General features: G+C 44.3%; 1 protein-coding gene across 1 annotated transcript in view; it reads left to right on the top strand.

The window, feature by feature from the left end:
- Positions 1-19135, top strand: part of CFAP20DC (CFAP20 domain containing) — a 327497-nt gene that overhangs the window by 253673 nt on the left and 54689 nt on the right. The window contains exon 5 of the mRNA XM_044301886.1: positions 2068-2271. Coding sequence (XP_044157821.1) covers positions 2068-2271 — 204 coding nt within the window. The remainder of the gene's footprint in view (positions 1-2067; positions 2272-19135) is intronic.

Here is a 19135-nt window from a genome sequence, read left to right as displayed (position 1 = left end):
AGACCAGGGATGCCCAACCTGCGGCCCTCCAGCTGTTGTAAAACTACAACTCCCACTATGCCCTTCTGTAGGCTGATATCTATAGGCTGTCTGAGCATGATGGCAGTTGTAGTTTTGCAACAGCTGGTTGGGCATCCCTTCTCTAGACATATCCACCCAGCTCATTCTAACAGCCAGTATATTGAGCTATTTTTAGTCCATAGTAGAACTGCATAAATCTTCCTAAAACAGCCAGAGTAACAATGTAAGAAATGTGTGAAAAATGGAGCCCTTGAAACATTAAAGCTGCATAAAAAGCTCAGATATGAAATAATGACACACGGATGATCTTTCTTCATTCCAAGTAGGATCTGAGCAGTTTAACAACTTGCAGGGATTCAAGAATCCGTCTTCAACGTCTTAGAGAGATGTCCGCGTACAGCCCGGATCATTTTCATTTTTAGTATGCGGTGCTTTGTGGAGAATCACAAAGAATCTTACTTGCTGGATAATGAACACAAAGTTCAGCCGATTTCCTAATCTTCATGCATTTGCAACGTTTAACTGTATGGGCGCCAAAAGTTTTTGCAATAGCCTTTTTGGAGTAGCTCTTCGGAACTCAGTGGTTAATAGCAGAATGTGAATGCAAGTTTCCAAAGTAGGAAGTGTACCTATAGTTTATCTAATTTAGGGTACTTTCACACTTGCGTTTTTCTTTTCCGGCATAGAGTTCCGTCACAGGGGCTCTATACCGGAAAAGAACTGATCAGGCATATCCTCATGCATTCTGAATGGAGAGTAATCCGTTCAGGATACATCAGGATGTCTTCAGTTCAGTAGTTTTGACTGATCAGGCAAAAGATAAAACCTTAGCATGCTACGGTTTTATCTCTGGCGAAAAAAACTGAAGACATGCCTGAATGCCGGATCCGGCATTTTTCCCCATAGGAATGTATTAGTGGCATTCAAAATACCAGAATGCCGGATCCGTCCTTCCGGCCTGCGCATGCGCAGACCGGTAAAAATGTGAAAAAAGATAGAAGACGGATCCGTCTGTCCGCATGACAAGCGGAGAGATTGATTCGTTCTTGCAATGCATTTGTGAGACGGATCCGCATTCGGATCTGTCTCACAAATGCTTTCAGTCACATCCAAATCGGCGGATCCGGCGGGCAATTACGATGATGGAACTGCCTGTCGGATCACACTGCCGCAAGTGTGAAAGTAGGCTTAATTTAGTCCAAACTTCCTTATGGGGGGGGGGGGTGAGCTCTTTTTTTGGAAACAAGCTACAGTTTTTCTGTTTCACTTCACATCATTTGATTCAGAAAATTCTGCCTGTCTACATCTGCCACTAGGGGGAGCTCACTACATAGGGATTTATAGAACTTTCTTTGAACTCCAGTGGTGGCATTTTATTGTATCGCTTAGATTTAAAGCATTAGCAGAGCACTTACCCATGGCAACCTTTCCAATTCGAGCATTCCTTTTTTTTTCGCAGGTCCTTTAAAATGTTTAGGCTGTTGGCTGCAACTCCACCAGAACATAGCAAAAATTATTGTAGTGTTGCTTGAGGTCAGTCCACTCTGCCAAGCCATGGCCACTTGGCAGAAAAATTTCCAAAATTCACAGAGTTTTCTCAAATGAGATCTCAGTTTGAGAATTTTTTATTCCAGTTTTCTGGCGTACAGCCACTGATTTGTTCCCTTCATGGCTCTGGACTTACTTTACTGTTACATGTCCCAGAATATTTGTCTTTTTGTCTTCCAGAAGAACAGATTGTATGTACATGCTATGGAGCCCAATTATGTGTAACTACCAAATACGGTAGAAGGTGGTGGTGTTGGGGACAGTTTTGCTTGATCTGGATGCATTTGGACCATACCATTGTTCAGATGGTTCCTTCTGCATGGAATCACCACACATTGCTTCCATAGCAAGTCAAAAGGAAAAATTATCTACAGTCTCTAAAAATGAAGGGTCAATACTACCAAAACCTAAAACTAAAGTATATGTTGTGTACGTTACATAGATGTGTTCCCATGAGCTGATTTTTGGACAGACTTAACCTATTGTCTTCCTTCATAGGCATACAACTGGAGAAGTTACCATGTAAACCGACTCAGTGCCTCTGAAATGCAGATGCTGGCCAGTCTGAAGAGGCAGCAGAATGAGGAGATGGAGGATGAAGGAACATCTCATGGACTAAGCCAGTCTCAGATTGACCACTGTAATGTTAGTATGAGTACCAGCAGTGATGATACAACCACCTGGACCTCCTGCCTGCCACCAGTAAGTGCCCTTCTCGTCTTAGTAATAAACACTTATAGCAAGGCAGATATGAAGAATTCAGGTCTCACGGCTATTCTTGCCTTCAGAAATCCCATGATGTGTACAAGCACCAGGTTCCTGTTATTCTACCTATATCTTGTGTTCAGTCATTATATCCGCAAACAGTCCAGTCTGAAAGGTTTGCAATTGGCAGATGGTTTAAGACTAAGATGAGGTCAAACCCAGTTATGTAGACATACTAGACCAAGCTGGTCATCATCACCAGCTTCTCCATATTGGTCATCATTCATTCCTTGAGTATATTGCAAGCCCAGAAAGCTTCTGAATTAGATAATTAAAATCCAACATATGTATGCTGCCAGCCTACCATGTTGTGGCACAGTTGCAGTATTTTGAGTGGTACAAAGACAATAGCTGCTACCAGCTACACACCCCTTGTAGGAAGGCGCAAGGGGCCGTCATTGATGGAAGGTATGTGTCACCCAGATTCCTGGCCTCGGTGAGGTAAGAGCCGGTAGTGGTGGCTGACACTGTTTTGTTGTTAGTATGACTGTAAAGCCAATCCAGGCCGGCTTTTACTGGGAGTAGCCAAAGTGCTGGGTGGGTGGCTTCTCCCCACGCTCCAGGCCGGGTCTTTTTTGGCCTCTATAAAACCCAGCCAGCAGTCTCAGCTGGGTGTGGTTTTTCCTCCATCTGACAGAGAAGCTGGGGAGTCTCTGTGTTTTGAGACCTGTGAATTTGTGTCGTACTAAAGGGCTGAGAGCCGCATGTCGGGAATCAGGCCCCTAAAGCCTGCTGTGGACTGCGGATAGAAAACTGCTAACCAGGTGAAGATTTTGTTCTATGGACATTGCATGGTGTGAACAAACACCAAGACTGTGAACGGTCATTTTGTTTTTCCTTATGTGTAAATAAACACCGAACTGGTTAAGTTAAGGACTTTGTGGTTGCCTCTATACTGCGTCCGTTAGCCTGTCTACCAGAGCAAAACCCCACACCCTGTAGACATAATGAAACATGATGGGCTAGCCAACAGGATCAGCGTTTCAGATTGTATATGCTAACGCACCCCCAACTTTTCACGTAAACCCCTTTAACTTTCCGTCATCACCTTTTTATCCATTTCTAATTTTCCAAATTCCTCTTGTTTATTTCTGTCCTGTATATAGCACTTCCTGTAGCTGTATCCAACCAAACCCATGATCCACTTCATTCTCTGCCACAGCTCCAGAACCCCCCCTCACCACTCCCAACTAGTTTATAGCGCCTCCTACCAACCTAGTCATATGGACACTCCCCTGTCACTGCCCCACCCATGGACATGACATCACAGGAAATAGGAAGGAGCTGCATGGACATTATCATGTGGCCACAGCCAAAAACGGACGATAGGGAAAGAAATACATTGCAAAATTACATCTACGTACATTATTATTGATGCATGAAAACTTCAGATTATAAATAAAATTGCCAAAACTTTAGCTCCCCAGACTTGTCACTCGGCTTTATCATTCCCCTTGTCAATAGCTTGTGTGTCTTTACACAAGCAGTGAAAAAAGGGGTCAGATAATGTAGAGCACATCGTATTGGCGAGGGGGTTGGTAACACCAATTTGTCTATTTAGTCATACCTTTCTAGCAGGAATAATAGAGGATTATCACAACACAGGAGAAGTTGCTCCTGAATAGCCTACGTGTCATGGGGAATACAAGTGATTAGTAAACAAGACATGCCAGAAGAGCTTAGAGGTCTTCTTTAAGTCGTGAATTCCTTTTAAGCCTATTAGAACTCTGGCTGACGGCCCATGAAAAGGAGTTTGAGACCCTGCTGATATCAATATCAGCAGCACCGTGGCTTGTACCCTCTGTTTGCCACCAGGTGCTCAGGTATCTGGCTGGTTCTGCCTATACACTGCATTGGGAACGCACAGCCATGGCTTCGGTTCTCCACTCCGTGTGCACACACATGCACAAACTGGAGCAGTATAATCTGCCCACTTCCTGTCTGGGCTAAATCTTCTTCTCTGGCCATCCTGACCAAGGATCTGGTGCCACCTGTTGGAGTTTGATATTAATGCAGCATCTCTGCGTGTTGACGGTCATCATATATTTCTTAATTCAGTGTTTTACTGGAATATCCACTGATATATATTTTTTCTTATTATGTGCGCAACCTCTGAACTGAACAAAGATGACAATAAGATCTACATAGAGATCAGTTTACGCGGTATGAATGCCGATAAGTGCTTCATATTTTTCACTGGTGTGTGGGCGTAGGAACATTTTCATCCTCTGTGTTTTTTTGTGTTGTGTGAATCGTTTGATTTTTTTTGTTTCTTGCTGATGTACAAGGAAATACAACAGAGTTTAAAACTTCACCTCAGCTGTAAAAATCCTCACCTGTCCGCACTTCGCTCACGCACTGTATTTATTCACATACGTTTTTCCACTGTTAAGCAGTGACATTTACCACTCTAATTGCCAAGAAGCAATCTTCATGGAAACGGCTATTGACTGAAAATCTGTCAGTAATTATATGGCTACATTCACACGACTGTCGGTTTTTCATGCAAATTTTTCGACCATTTTGCATCCATTTTCTGGCCATCTGTCTATTTTTATGGACGCTTTGTAAGATCATAGCTAAAGGCTAATGGGCCCTGGTGCAAGAGTTCAGCCTGGGCCCCTCTTCCCTCAGTGCTTTGGGGCCAGGGGCAGGGAAGCACATTGCCTTCGTGCTGCCAGATGCCAAAATTGAAACAGCACTCATCCCTCTACCCCCCGGGCCAAATATTTGACCTAACCTCTTTTGGTCCCCAGCAGTAATAATGTCCTCATAGTGGCCCATAGATGTAATAATGTCCCCCATAGTGGTCCTCAGCTGTAATAATGTTTTTTTCTTATTTTCTTTTTTTTTTATTTACAAAAAAAACTAAAAATTCCTCATCCACTTGGACGCGCAGAGTCAGTCGCTACTCTCCTAATGCCGAAGAACCTGTGCTCAAGCATGATGTCACCACGTGCGCCCTACTACATGATCACGTGGTGAATGTTCCACATTTTGTCATGTATTTTTCTCGTCATGTATATGATTCTATAGAATTGGCGGAGTTCTGACACTTCTGTGTTTGTTACTTAAAATTCCCATGTGATTTGGGGATAGAACGGGTTAGTTTTCTATCATTTTGTAAAGTTTCAGACCGTGATCTCCCTGGAGAGATTTAGGCCAAATTCATTGCAGATTTTATGGAACATTTAACAGAATAATTTATTATTTTTATGAGTATGTTGTTTTATCCCTCCGCATCTCAAAAATGACTGAACGGATAATAAAATACCTGCGTAGGCTGAGCAGACTGCAAACTTTCCACCTCATCAGGGTGTTAAAAAAAGAGTAATGAAACTCAGACTATGTGTAAAGTGTTTTGTACTTTCTCATATTTGGCCATCTCGTTCTCTTAGATTTTTTTTAACGAGGTGGTCCCAAGATTAAATGTTATCCCCTATCTACACAATAGGGAATACCAAGGGGTAGACTGAGAACTTAAAGTGGCCCTGAAAAAAAACCTAAAAGTGACCTCATGTTTTAGGCAAGTTAAAATTGACTGAAGGTGGTCAAACACAAATAGGCAGGGATAACAGAAGTAGGAGTGGCAGCAATATAATGGTGCAGAACCAAATACCACAGTGCAGAAAGTACAGCACTTACTACTGCCGCCCTCGCCGCAGTATTCGACTGTATCACCATCCTGAGAATGGACATACGGTTGAATGCAGGAGGGCACCTGTGGCCACTAGCCAGGTGTATCAGTACCTAAAGCTCCTAGCATTAATTTATGCTGAGAACATCAGATCGTTATGTACCCAACTGGCGACTGTGAGAAGGGCTCAAGTGGCCCTCGGGGCATCGCCCCACCGGGAAATTTCCCTGTAGACTCTATGGCCAGTCCGCCCCTAGGAATACTGGTCTGGTCAATGGTGGATCCGACCACTGAGATCTCCACCAATCATGAGAACGGGGATCTTGGGTGAAACCCCTGAGTCCTCCCATCCCTGCATACATTTGTCTTCCAGAGCAAAAGTGGCCCCAAAGGAAGAACTTCTCTCGTTTATCACAGACTAGACTTTACTAATAGGATATTTGAAAATTTGTTTGTTTGTTTTTTAAAACTTGACAACCCTGTATGGGGTAATTAATCATTAAGTGGAGACCAAACTCAGATCATTGTAGGTTTCAATACTGAAACCCAAGTTCAGCTTCGAATTTTGACTTCTGGCATGTCTGGCTCTCTCGTTTGCTTCTGGCATTCTTGGCACTTCATTGACCGACTGGTTTTTGACCCTGGCACCGTGCGACTACTCTTAAATTGTGCCCATCTGCTTGTTTATTCCCTGTGTGTGTTGCTCCCTCACATACATAGTACGGGGACCATCGACCAGTTGTGGGGTCATCACTTAGGGTGACCATGCAAGTAGGCAAGGATAGTGGGTCTGGGGAGATTTAGGTCTACACTATCCCTGTATGTGCGTGCCATATTGCCTTCATATTCTGACAGCTTTATGTGCAGGGTAGACCTTAACATTTATGAGCTGCGGCTCCCTCCACCTACCTATCACTGAGTGGCAGCTTTCCCCCTATGCACAATATAGTGAGAAAGTTGTCAACCAGCATTGGGTGGCCATGGACTGCAGTTTATGAATATTGAGGACTACATTATTGGCTCCCACTGAGAGAGGGCGATTTTCTCTAAACTATAGGTCATCCAGTAAGCTATAAATCGGTAGATTCAGGACCTATGCCGCTAGAATATGGAGCCCTCCTATAAGGCAGCATAAATTGATTGCCTTTAGTGTGTGCCATGATGAGTAATATCAGACTGGAGCAGACTGGAGAACAGGTTGGCAACCTAATGATTTTTTTCTGGATACATTATCAAAAGTCAACAACTATTTTTTAAAGACAAATTGAAAAACCATATGTCATGTTAGAAAGGGAAAGTGCACCGCTAATTCCACCCACAACACTATCCTTGTCTGCTTGAATGATGTGCCGAATATGGCTGCCCCCAACTGGGTGACGGTCCCTAGCCTGTCTAAGTGCATAGGACCTAACAGAGAAAAGAGTGATTGTCAGAAGCAGATGTGTACACCTAGGGCAGAATCCAGGATCAAAACCAGAACCAGACATGAGTGAAACCAGAGAATAAATGTCAGAACCAAACATGAGAGCCAAACACAAAGTGAGATACCAGACCGGGTCAATACCAGGAGATCACTTCACTGTATAATCAGCAGTCAGAGGCGAAGTTAGAAACAAACAAAAAGTTCAACATATAGGAAATTGAGAGGTAATGCAAAAATGTGCTAGTGTGGCAGGAGAAACCAATCACAGGCAACCGTGGCCAGCAGTGGTCTGTTTAAATCCCCCGACATCAAAAAGTACGGGAGCCTGATTAGCCCTGCATCCCCGTTGTCTGACAGGCCGTCCAACCCGAGCATCATCAGAGCTGGTTGCTGCAGCAACTGAGCGATGGCAGAGCTGCTATAGCGAGGCCAGGACCGCTGCGGGAACTTGGGAAGGTAAGTACTTGACTCCAGAGGTTGCACTATTTTTTGCGGATCCGTTTTTTGCGGACCACAGAACACTGAAAAAGCCATACGGTCGTGTGCAATAGGCCTTACAAAGAAATGCGCTTCGTGACGAAGTAATTCGTCATGAAGTGAATTTTTTTGTAAATGTCGGCGAAGCAGCCGAGTCGAACTTTTAAATAATTCTCTCATCTCTAAGGGCTCATGCACACAAAGTTATTTTCTTTCCGTGTCCATGACCGTATACGGAACCATTCATTTCAATGGGTTCGCCCCAAAAAATGGAAGCCACTTTGTGTGCATTCTGTTTCCGTATGTCCGTCGATCCGTTCCACAAAAAAAAAATAGAACATGTCCTATTATTGTCCACATTACGGACAAGGCTAGGGCTGTTCTATTAGGGGCCAGCTAATCCGTTCCGCAAAATACGTCATCCGTAGTTTTTGCAGATCCGTTTTTAGCGGACCGCAAAATACATACGGTCCTGTGTATGAGCCCTAATTGTATTGGGTACATTCACACACCACTAATGTCTGAAGGATCGCAAGTCCGTAGTGACCCCGTGGTAGCATGCCGTATTTTGTCCCTCATACACATTATAAGCTACGGGTCCGTGAAAACCACATGCGGATCCTGCTCGGATGCTCTGGAAATTAATTTTCAAATTACAGGTGACACATCATGGGGGGCAAAACAAAACGGACACACGGACCAAACATTGATTTTTGCGGATGAACCTTCTCACAGATGTCATCGTGGACACGTGCGAGAGAGGCCGTAGGGACTTTTTCCTCCAGCAGAGGTTAACAGGATGGTAGATACCAATGATAGATTAGGCCATTTCTACAACAGATGCTCAACTGCGAGAGCAAACTGTAAGAATTATATTCCCCAAATCTACAAATGTGCGATAGGAAGATAGGGATCTGCAGCTTGGCTTAACGCTGACACATCGCCGGCTTTTTATTTATTACAGTATGATATCTATGTGTAAAGCATGGGCTTAAAAACAACATTATTATGTTCTGCGGAAGATTCTTTGTTTAGCAGAGTTACAAAGACAGACAGTAAAAAATGTACGGAATAAGACATTTCTGGGAGTTTCGGCTTGGACTGCGGCCTGGCATACTGTATGGCAACAGCTCCACCACTAGGCGATGCGGCGTATTGCAGGCACCTGTGCTGTAAATAATATCTTGATAATCAGTTAATATGGTTATCCGTGCTGGCTTGTGAATGGGAGATAATTATTAGATTTCCAGTCTCTGTCCTACTTATCTATGCTTCATTAGGACATGCTGATTATACCAGACTGCCTAGTTTGTAACGAACCCGCGTAAATGCGACCGCTCAGGGAGCGTGCACGACATCGGCGCAGTGAGCGCATTAGCAGAGACTGCTCTCTCCAGCCAGATGTCAGGAATATGATTATTTGCAGGAGCTTCTCGGAGACGACGTGACCTTTTGCATTTTCCAGTTGTACTGGTTGAATTGTATCCCCTGCCGTTAGCGCCGCGCAGGTCAATGTCAAGTGTGAAATCTATACCGAAGCAGGAGAATGTCTAGGAGCCGATACGTTCTCAGAAATGAACTTTCACCGCGTTGGCGCTCATTTATTGAACATTTCAGGGTTTATATACAAGGTGGCGGATATGGATCGCCTAGAGAGACACATTTATACCGCCTGCTTCTCAAGAACATGAAGATCTATTCAGTAAGCCCTTTAAAGAAGGGTCAATTTGTTTAAGGCCTCATGCACACGGACGTTGTGGTTCCGTTCCGTGCACAATTTACGGTCCCCAATGCACGGGCAACATCCGTGTGGCGGCCCCGGACGGATCCAGAACCATTCAACTTGAATAGGTCCGTGATCCGTCCGTTACGCAAAAAGATAGAACATGTTCTATTTTTTGGCGGAACGGACGCAGAGATCGGTACCCCACGGAAGCACTCCGTTGTGCTCCCGTGGGGCTCCTTTCCGTGCTTCCGTTCCGCACCGCATCTCCTGATTTGCGGACCCATTCATGTGGATTTGCGGACCCATTCAATGCGGAGTGCACACGGCCAGTGCCCTATTTATTGCGGAACCGCCGTATGCGGCCCGCAATACGGCCACGGGAGCGCAACGGCCATGTGAAAAAGAGGCCTAAAGAGGAGATGTCACCTCTCCTGACATGTATGTTTTAGTAAACTACTTGCATTCCCCATGTAATAATAATTCTGGAGCATCTGACTCTACATTGTGTCATTCCTCTATTATTCCTGCTAGACGATATGAAGGAATTACTAGGAGCTCGCAGTGAAGGTCCAGCTGGGTGTTACCAATTGGGTGTTGTGTCCCCGCACAGTCTGACACTATCCAATCAGTGCTGCCGGTTTCAGACTGTGCGGGGCACGCCCCCTACTGGTAGCACCCATCCGGATCTTCATAGCACACTGCCATTAATTCATTAATAACTTCTAGCAGGAATAATGTAGGAATGGCACAACATGTAGTCATAAGAATAGATGCTCCAGAAATGTTATTACACGGGGAATGCAAGTAGTTACTAAAACAGACATGTCAGGAGCGGTGACAGCTACTCTTTAAAGGAAAACGCCAGTCAAAACCGATACATTGCGTTATGCTTAGAGGGTGGTGCATGACACAAAGGACACCAGAGATATAGTAAAACACCATAGTATTTAATGCAAAAAAAACTATAAATATATATATATATACAGTATATATAAACCACATTTTATAATGTTAACCTTAGTGATGAGCGAATCAAAGTATCCACATTTCTGGGAAAATTCGATTTGCCGTGAAGCCGAATTCCCTTGTGCTTCGTGGTAATGAATCAATTTTCCCTGAAATGGTGGTAAAAAAAAAAAATACTCCCCTCATCCGTTTGAGCACAAAGAGGCGGCCACGGCCATCTTGATTGAAGATCCCGCGCGAAATCTCGTGCGCGGTGATGTATGACGTCATGACGCCCTGTGCGAGATTTTGCGCCGCATCTTCAATCAAGATGGCCGTGGCCGCCTCTTTGTGCTCAAATGGATGAGGGGAGTATTTTTTTTTCCTTCTGATTAACCCCTGAAAGTTGCCATCGTTCAGTTTCAGAGCCGCCCAGGTCCACCTGAGTGAGGACTGCTCTGGCTCATAGAGGGGAGCTGGACCAGGGTGACCCCTGCCACAAATCATATTCTGCAGCTTTCTAACAAGCACTTGGTTCTGAATACTTTTGTAATTGCAGGTAATTGATAATGTAGTATAGGCGCTGAGTTATTCACTGAACTCTAGCTGCATAGCGCCACCTGCTGGTTTTCTAAATTCTTTGTCCAGTTCACTGAGATGGAAGCACATGCTCAGTTCAATCCTTCAACTTTTACAGTTGCAGCAGAAAGGACACCCCCCCCCCCCCCCCAACTTGAAAATAAATCTAGCAGAGCAATTGGAGCAATGAGTGGGGAGATCTCTGGATCCATGTAAGGTACAGGGCTGGTTCTAGCTTTGTTAGAAAGAGATTGTCATGTACTATATGATATCGGGTTTTCATTTTTTTACATGAATCATGGGATAACCCCTTTAAGTCATGAATTTAGTGTATTTGCTACAATGAGAGAAGGGAGGTAGAAGAGAGCATAGGCTATGCATTTCATGGACTCCAGCTACAAGAGTGGAAGATGTCAGGGGCATGTTGATTCTCTGTTAGCTATCTTATGTGTTAAGGTGGTATGGTGGGTGGGGGGGCTGGTGGTTTTAGTTCAATGAGGTTCTCTGAGATTAAGAAGAAATTTTAAGCTTTTTTTCCCAGAAACAGCGCCACTCTTGTCTAATGGCTGCATTTGGCATTGCAGCTATGTCTTTTTTATTTTAGTAGGACCCTGTTGTAGTATTGGAACTTGAACTTGAGTGTGTGGACGATCAACAGTTCAGCCTTAAACTATAAAAGGGGAGAATTTTTTAAGACCACCATTTCCTACATCAGTCTTTATCAGATATGTGCTAAAGTAAGGCACTAGAGATGAGCGAATTTCCTCTTATGAAATTCATTCACGCTTCGTTTACTGGTAAAAGGTGAATAGCGTTATGGATTCCGTTACTACGGACAAAACGCAATTCTATGACGGAATGCATAAAGGAATGCCTTTAGAGGCATTCCGCTATAATAGAAGTCTATGGGCTGCAAAATGGATCCGTCCAGTTTCCGTTAAATTATTCAAGATGTTGCCACATAACAAAGACTCCTAATAAGGCGTCTTTCACACTAACCATACGGATGGTTTTGCACTCAAGCTCGGTCAGTTTTGTCTGCAATTGCGTTCAGTGTTTCAGTTTTTTCTGCGTGGGTGCAATCTGTTTTTGATGCATTCTTCACGCGCATGAAAAAAAACCTCAAGAATAACAATCTACATCTCCTAGAAACCATCCGTGAAAAGCGCATTGCATGCGGATTGCATCTGTTTTTCACTGAAGCCCCAATCACTTCTATGGAACCAGAGCTGCATGAACTCAGAAATGATGCATGAAAAACATATACAGATCCCTTAAAATGAATGGGTCAGGATTCAGTCCGGATGCTATGTGTTTGCTTCACGCATCGCAACCTGACGGAAAACTCGCTCGTGGGAAAGAGGCCTAAATCTCTGATCAGTAGAGGTCTGACCGCTGGAGCCCCTACCGATCAGGGCCCCACGTGCTGCTCTGTTTGAATGGAGTGGCGGTCACACGAGTGCTTTAAAGTTGTTATCCTATGAAAAATGTGAAAAATGAAAATCAGACATCATATAGCACATGGCAATCTCTTTCTAACACAGCCAGAACCAGCCCTGTACCTCACATGGATCCAGAGATCTCCCCATTCATTGCTCTGCTAGATTTATATCAGGCTGGCAGCTCAAGGGGAGTGTCTTTTCTGCTGCAGCTCAGGGGGCGTGCCCATGCTCTCCCTATCACAGCTCAGGGGGCGTGTCTCAGCTCTCCCTATCACAGCTCAGGAGGCAGTTGATGGATGAAACTGAGCATGTGCGGCCATCTCAGAGAGCAGGACAAAGAAATAAGAAGCAAAACCAACAGCAGTTGGCGCTATACAGATACATTATCTTTAATAACTATACAAAATTTTTAATTAAAGGGGTTAGCCCATGACTAATCTAAAAAATGAAAATCAGACATTATATAATACATGACAAGCCCTTTCTAACAAAGCCAGAACCAGCCCTGTACCTCACATGGATCCAGAGATCTCCACATTCATTGCTCTGAGAGATTTATATCAAGCTGACAGCTCAAGGGGAGGGTCCTTTCTACTGCAGCTAAGAGAGGGCGTGTCCTCGCTCTACCCTATCACAGCTCAAGGGGCGTGTCCATGCTCTCCCTATCACAGCTCAGGAGGCAGTGAAAGGATGAAACTGAGCATGTGCGGCCTCCTCATCAAGCAAGACAAAGAAATAAGAAAAAAAAACGGCAGGTGGTGCCATACAGATACATTTTATTGAATAACTATACCAATTTTTTTATTACATCCAATTATAAAAGAATTCAGATCCAGGTGCTGGCTTGAAAACTGTAGAATATTTTTAATGGGACGACCCCTTTAACTTCATTCAGCTCTATGGGACCGCGGAGATAGCCAAGTATGAGATCTGAATGGATAAATACATGACCACTGCTCCACCCGTACAGAGGAACATGGGGCGCCCATTATCGTGATTGGACCCCCAACGATCAGACCTGTGGATAGGGGGGGGATAGGTTTTTGTCATGTGACAACCCCTTTAAGCTTTTTTGATCAGCCCACCCACTTTTTAACAAATTGTCTTGAAAAAAAAAGAAGAAAAAAAAAGCCTTTTTAATGCCAAAAATGTTTTCTCAATGCATTTCTCTCAGCGACTCCAGAGAGGTAACCTGAAGCTCCTGAGTCTCATTGCAAAATCTATACCAGGACCCCCCTCCTATCACGTGGAATGTATAAGGCTGCTGTCTTTTTAGGGTCGCCCCTCAGGCACCTGGACCATGGGTGACTGCTACACCCCTGTACGCTTGTATAATTTGCCTGGAAGACCGGGTATAGCTTCGGAATCTACCTATAGAAGAACACAGAAATAATAGAGTTGTTTTTACCATTTATCACAGTAAGAACAAGGTGTGGCGCACAACCGGGGGAGGAGAGTTATTGGCCAATGTTCATGCGGTGTGGCGGTATTAATAAATCTCCTCCATTGTATTTAAAGTAGAAACAGCTGTTGGCTATTGCACATGTAAAATCTATTGTTCTCTTTGGTTCTGCATTTCGCTTCGTGCCTCTCTCTTAGCATCGGGATAAGAATTTGGCATCACTTTTGCGCCCTATAATTGTTCTTTGAAGTAAATTTCTCTCCGTGATCAGATTCAGTAACGGCACGCCAGCTGCTCTAATAATGTTCTTACATCTGTGCTTAATGTCTCTCATCAATGCATGAGACGTACTCGCTGACAGGCTCAATAATGAACAATCAGCCTGGCTACGTGCAGTAAATACGCGGCACACGTGAGGCGCTCCTGTCACTCTCAGCAGATTCACCTTCTTTTCCGGTATCTGGGACTCGCCAGAATCTGCACAAACAATGTCAGATTGCCATCAAGCCGCACGTCCTCACAGCTTCCTTCTCACTTTCGGATGCACAAATTAATTCTTCGTTTTTTGGCACCTCATCCGCCTCTGAAAATGTCCTGAGTGCCAATTCTGTTATTGGCAAATGACGAGGAAAAGGGGATTTGCATGGCAAGCCTGCCGTTCAGTTCCCCTCCATGTTGTCTGGATTGGAGCGAGGTAAATAAACATTAGGCAAATGAGGCTTAAAGGATCACGAAATCTGAACGCAACATAACAAGTAACATCCGGAAATATAAGGAGATGTAAGATTCACTGTCTATGTAAAGGGGCCAGAACGGAGAGGTTCCAAAGAAGTAGTAGGGTATAACCCCCATTGGCTTCCCCCGCACCCTTACACCCCCTCAGCCCCTGGTGGATTCCCAAAAGTCTCTGGAGACTGTAGCTATGGCTGTTCCTGAGTATGAGTTTGACTGTCTAGGATCAGAGAGCTATTTGATATTAAAAGGAACGGGTCATCTGAAAATGTCACATTATTGAATTCACTTTTTTGTTGTAAATACTGTATATTGTTTTCTTTTTTGTGTTTTTTTCTCATTTTCTAGAAAAGAAATCTTGAAATGTTTCAGTTTTCACACTGGCCATTAGAGACAATAGGCTCTCACTTTCTGATTTCCGAAGCTTACTGTACAGCTTTTCTGTACAGACTGGGATGTGTTGAGCAGAGTCATCTCAATATAATTACAGGGTGGATTATTGACAGCTCTATTGTACTTCTGGAGGTCCAGAGGCAGCAAGATAATAATGCTATACATAGAGGTAAGGCTTTGTATGCCTCTCCTCTGGTCTCAAGGGGAGAAGGCTGTATTCCGTCATTTCCTGGAGACTGTAAAGTATAGATTGACCAAACACTCATTCATCGGACGGCAATCTCTCCCTACTCCCCCATATGGCCGAGTGTGTTGTCAGTGGGGTGAGAGGAGAAAGCTACTACCAGACACTTCTAAAGAACAAAAAAATTGGGTGAAGCTAAATTAAATGTGCCCAGTCCTCTGCTCAGTCAGGGGAAAGTCAAGCGCTCCCCATACAAATTACATTCTGGGCCAGTTCCGCCAAAACTCTGGGTTCACCTGACAATACACCACTAATGTATATGGAGGCCTTAAGCTTTGCTTAAACCCTCATACACATATATGTCAACTCAGCTAAGCATTCATGTGTCCTGATCGAAGAGCGGTGAGAAAGGCGCTGCAAGACAACTCTAGCCGCAGCTCATCTTCTCAAGAACAAAACAATCTGGAAGTTGAACTCCATCTTCCTGATCCTTATCTCCTCCCAACCTCTGCCATCCAGGGAGAATCAGGAGGCCACTATACACATGAGATCTTTGGCCGATCCCACTGAAATTGGGATTGGATACTGTAATGTAAGGTGTATGGCCACCTGAAAGGGATATTCCCATCTTAACAGGAGGTGGTTCCAGAGCTAGGACCTTCACCTTTCATGCATTTATATGATATGGATTTGCCATAAATGTTGACAATTAAAAGTGTATTCATGGAGGGTGAATCCTTTTCTCTGGTTTTGTCACGTCAGCAAATGGCATTTATCATGTAGAGAAAGTTAATACATGGCACTTACTAATGTATTTTGATTCTCCATATTGACTCCTTTGCTGGCTTGATTCATTTTTCCATCGCATTATACACTGCTCGTTTTCAGGGGTTATGACCACCCTGCAATGCAAAAGTGCCGGACTGTGTGCACTTCCAAAGCTGTCCCCTTCTCCTAGAGCAGGGATGGCCAACCTGCGGCTCTCTAGCTGTTGTAAAACTACAACTCCCACCATGCTCTGCTGTAGGCTGATATCTGTAGGCAGTCTGGGCATGCTCCGAGTTGTAGTTTTGCAACAGCTGGAGAGCCGCAGGTTAGCCATCCCTGTCCTAGAGTGTGCAAGCACGACCACTGCTGCTGGATTGCAGGGTGGTCTTAACTCCAGGATACGAGCAGTGTATAATGTTATGGAAAAATGGATTAAACCAGCAAAGGGGGCAATATGGACAATCACAATAAATTAGTAAGTGCCTTGTATTAATGTTCTCTACATTAATAATCTAATCTTTACATTTGCGGAAGTGAGACAACCCCTTATATACAAGTCCCTTACCAATGCATCACGATTGTCCATATTGTCTCCTTTGCTGGCATGATTCATTTTTCCATCACATTATACACAGCTTGTATCCAGGGGGTTACGACCACCCTGCAATCCATCAGCGGTGGTCGTGCTTGCACACTATAGGAAAAAGCGGCGGCCTCTCTGGTGGCCGGGACTGTGGGAGTGCGCATGGCTGTCCCGGCCACCTCATATCTGCGCTGCAGCGGTGGTCATAACCCATGGAAAAGAGCAGTGTATAATGTGATAAAAAAAAATAATCCAGCCAACAAAGGAAGCAATATGGACAATCACAATACATTAGTAAGTGCCCTGTAGTAACTTCCTCTACCTGATAAATGCTACTTTAAGTGAGACAACCCCTTTAATGGCAGCCATATTGTTTTTGAGCTAGCCTTCCTTTCATCCACTAGAGCTGTTGAGTATCATTTTTAACAATTTATAAATATTATTTAGTATTTTCAGTGTTAGTTGCTCTATATTGACTATAAAGCATCCTATCCCTGTATAGATGGCTCTGCAAATAACAGGGCTGCCTGTAGTGATGAATATCATTGCCTCTTGTTACGTCTTACAGAAGCTATAATAATTATTTTAATGCATTATTGGCTGTAACAGAAGAGTATGAACATCGCATTTACTATAAGATCAATCACTAAGAAACCGCCAATTCAGCCGCACTAATTATATAAGCCGCCCTGCTCTCGAGCCGTCCGCTGCTTGGCTTACACATCAGATGTCTCAGACCTGAGCAATAGTATGAACTATTCCTTGTGGGGTTTAGGATCACGGTGAGACATCTTTCATGTTTCTATGTGCATTTTCGGATGCTCTGCTCACACATTAGTAGCGTTAAACAGTTTATATAGCTGGAGGTAATACAGAATGGTAATGCACCTGTACTTTGATTTCCCGAGTTACAGCTCGGCGACTCCTATTCCTTTAATAAACAGCTATCACCACCATTGCTTTGACTTTATAATACTCTTTATTTTGACAAGCATTCAGTATGTAAATTTATATGGTCTATAAAACCAACTGTTCCCTAATATTGAGATGGATAATATTTGCAATGCAAATTTCCGTTGTGGGTTTAGGCAAGCAATTCCATGCAAAAAAGTTCCTACATCAATACAATCCTGTATAAATACAGTCTAAAACCTTAATAGCGCCGTCCAACATGTCCTGTGGATCTCCAGTTCTCCACATAAAGGTTAATAGTTGCTAACAATGTAGATTGTTTTTGCTCAGGGGCTTAGGTAAAAGCTCGTTGGCCCTGGTGCAAGAGATCAGCTTGGGCCCCCCTTCCCTTAGTGCTTTGTGGCAAGGGGCAGTGGTGCCCCTAGCCTTTCTGCTGCCTGAGGCAAAAATTTAAACCGCACACCCTCCCCATGCCAAATTCTCAACCTAAGCCCTTCCCTTCAGCCCTACTGTTAAAGGGGTTGTCCGGGTTCAGAGCTGAACCCGGACATACCCCTATTTTCACCCAGGCAGCCCCCCTGACAAGAGCATCGGAGCATCTCATGCTCCGATGCGCTCCCTTGCCCTGCGCTAAATCGCGCAGGACAAGGTCTCTTTTGCTTTCAATAATACACTGCCGGGCGGAAACTTCCACCCGGCAGTGTGTTCGGTGACGTCACCTGCTCTGATGGGTGGGCGTTTTATTGGCTAGGGCAGCGCTAAATCCCGCCCTTCAGTGACGATGACATCACCGTGCTGCCGGGCAGCCCCATGGAGAGCCCCGGTACGTCACTGGATCTCCAAAAAATGCCTTTGCCCTGCGTGATTTATCGCAGGGCAAAAGAGAGCATCGGAGCATGAAGTGCTCCAAAGCTCCTGTCAGGGGGGCTGCCAGGGTGAAAATGGAGGGATGTCCGGGTTCAGCTCTGAACCCGGACAAACCCTTTAAAGACTCACTTCGAAAATGTTACATACAGCTTTGCAAAACATGAAGGGTAATACAGCTCCACATACCTCTAACATCCAGTGACGTCTCCTCTGATATAGATGTGCTCTTTCCTCATGTTCTCCATTCAGACCAGACCACCATGATGATTTCTTTCAGCCGTCTCTTGTCTCTGCAGAGTTTGACAGACATCTTAGTTTCCTACTTTTCCATATCTTCCCACCTTCTCAACACCCCATTCTGCCACCCCCAATACTGTGCCCGCTGTGCTCCCCAATACTATACTGCAGAAACAGATAATCCCCCTGAAAATTTAAGTGCTAACTCGGATAATGGCCCCCTTCAATATTATTAGCACACAGTGCCCTAAAAAATAACTGCGCCCAGCAAATAGTGTCACTGACACTAATAGTGTTGTAAACATAGGGGCACATTTACTAAGATCAGCATTTTAGTCGCCGGCCTTAATAAAGCCCTAAACTGGCAGTGGACGCTGGCCTCTCCATAACTTTGGCGCATCCAGCGCCAGTTCTAAATGTAAGAGAGCTTCCGAGCTGTCTTACATTTAGATCTTTTTCTACACCTAAAACAGGCGTAGAAAATGGTGAATGAG

This window comes from Bufo gargarizans, chromosome 7 (genome assembly GCF_014858855.1).
Source record: "Bufo gargarizans isolate SCDJY-AF-19 chromosome 7, ASM1485885v1, whole genome shotgun sequence".
NCBI lineage: Eukaryota > Metazoa > Chordata > Amphibia > Anura > Bufonidae > Bufo > Bufo gargarizans.
The sequence above is the reverse complement of the archived record's forward strand: the minus strand, read 5'-3'. Positions and strand labels throughout refer to the sequence as shown.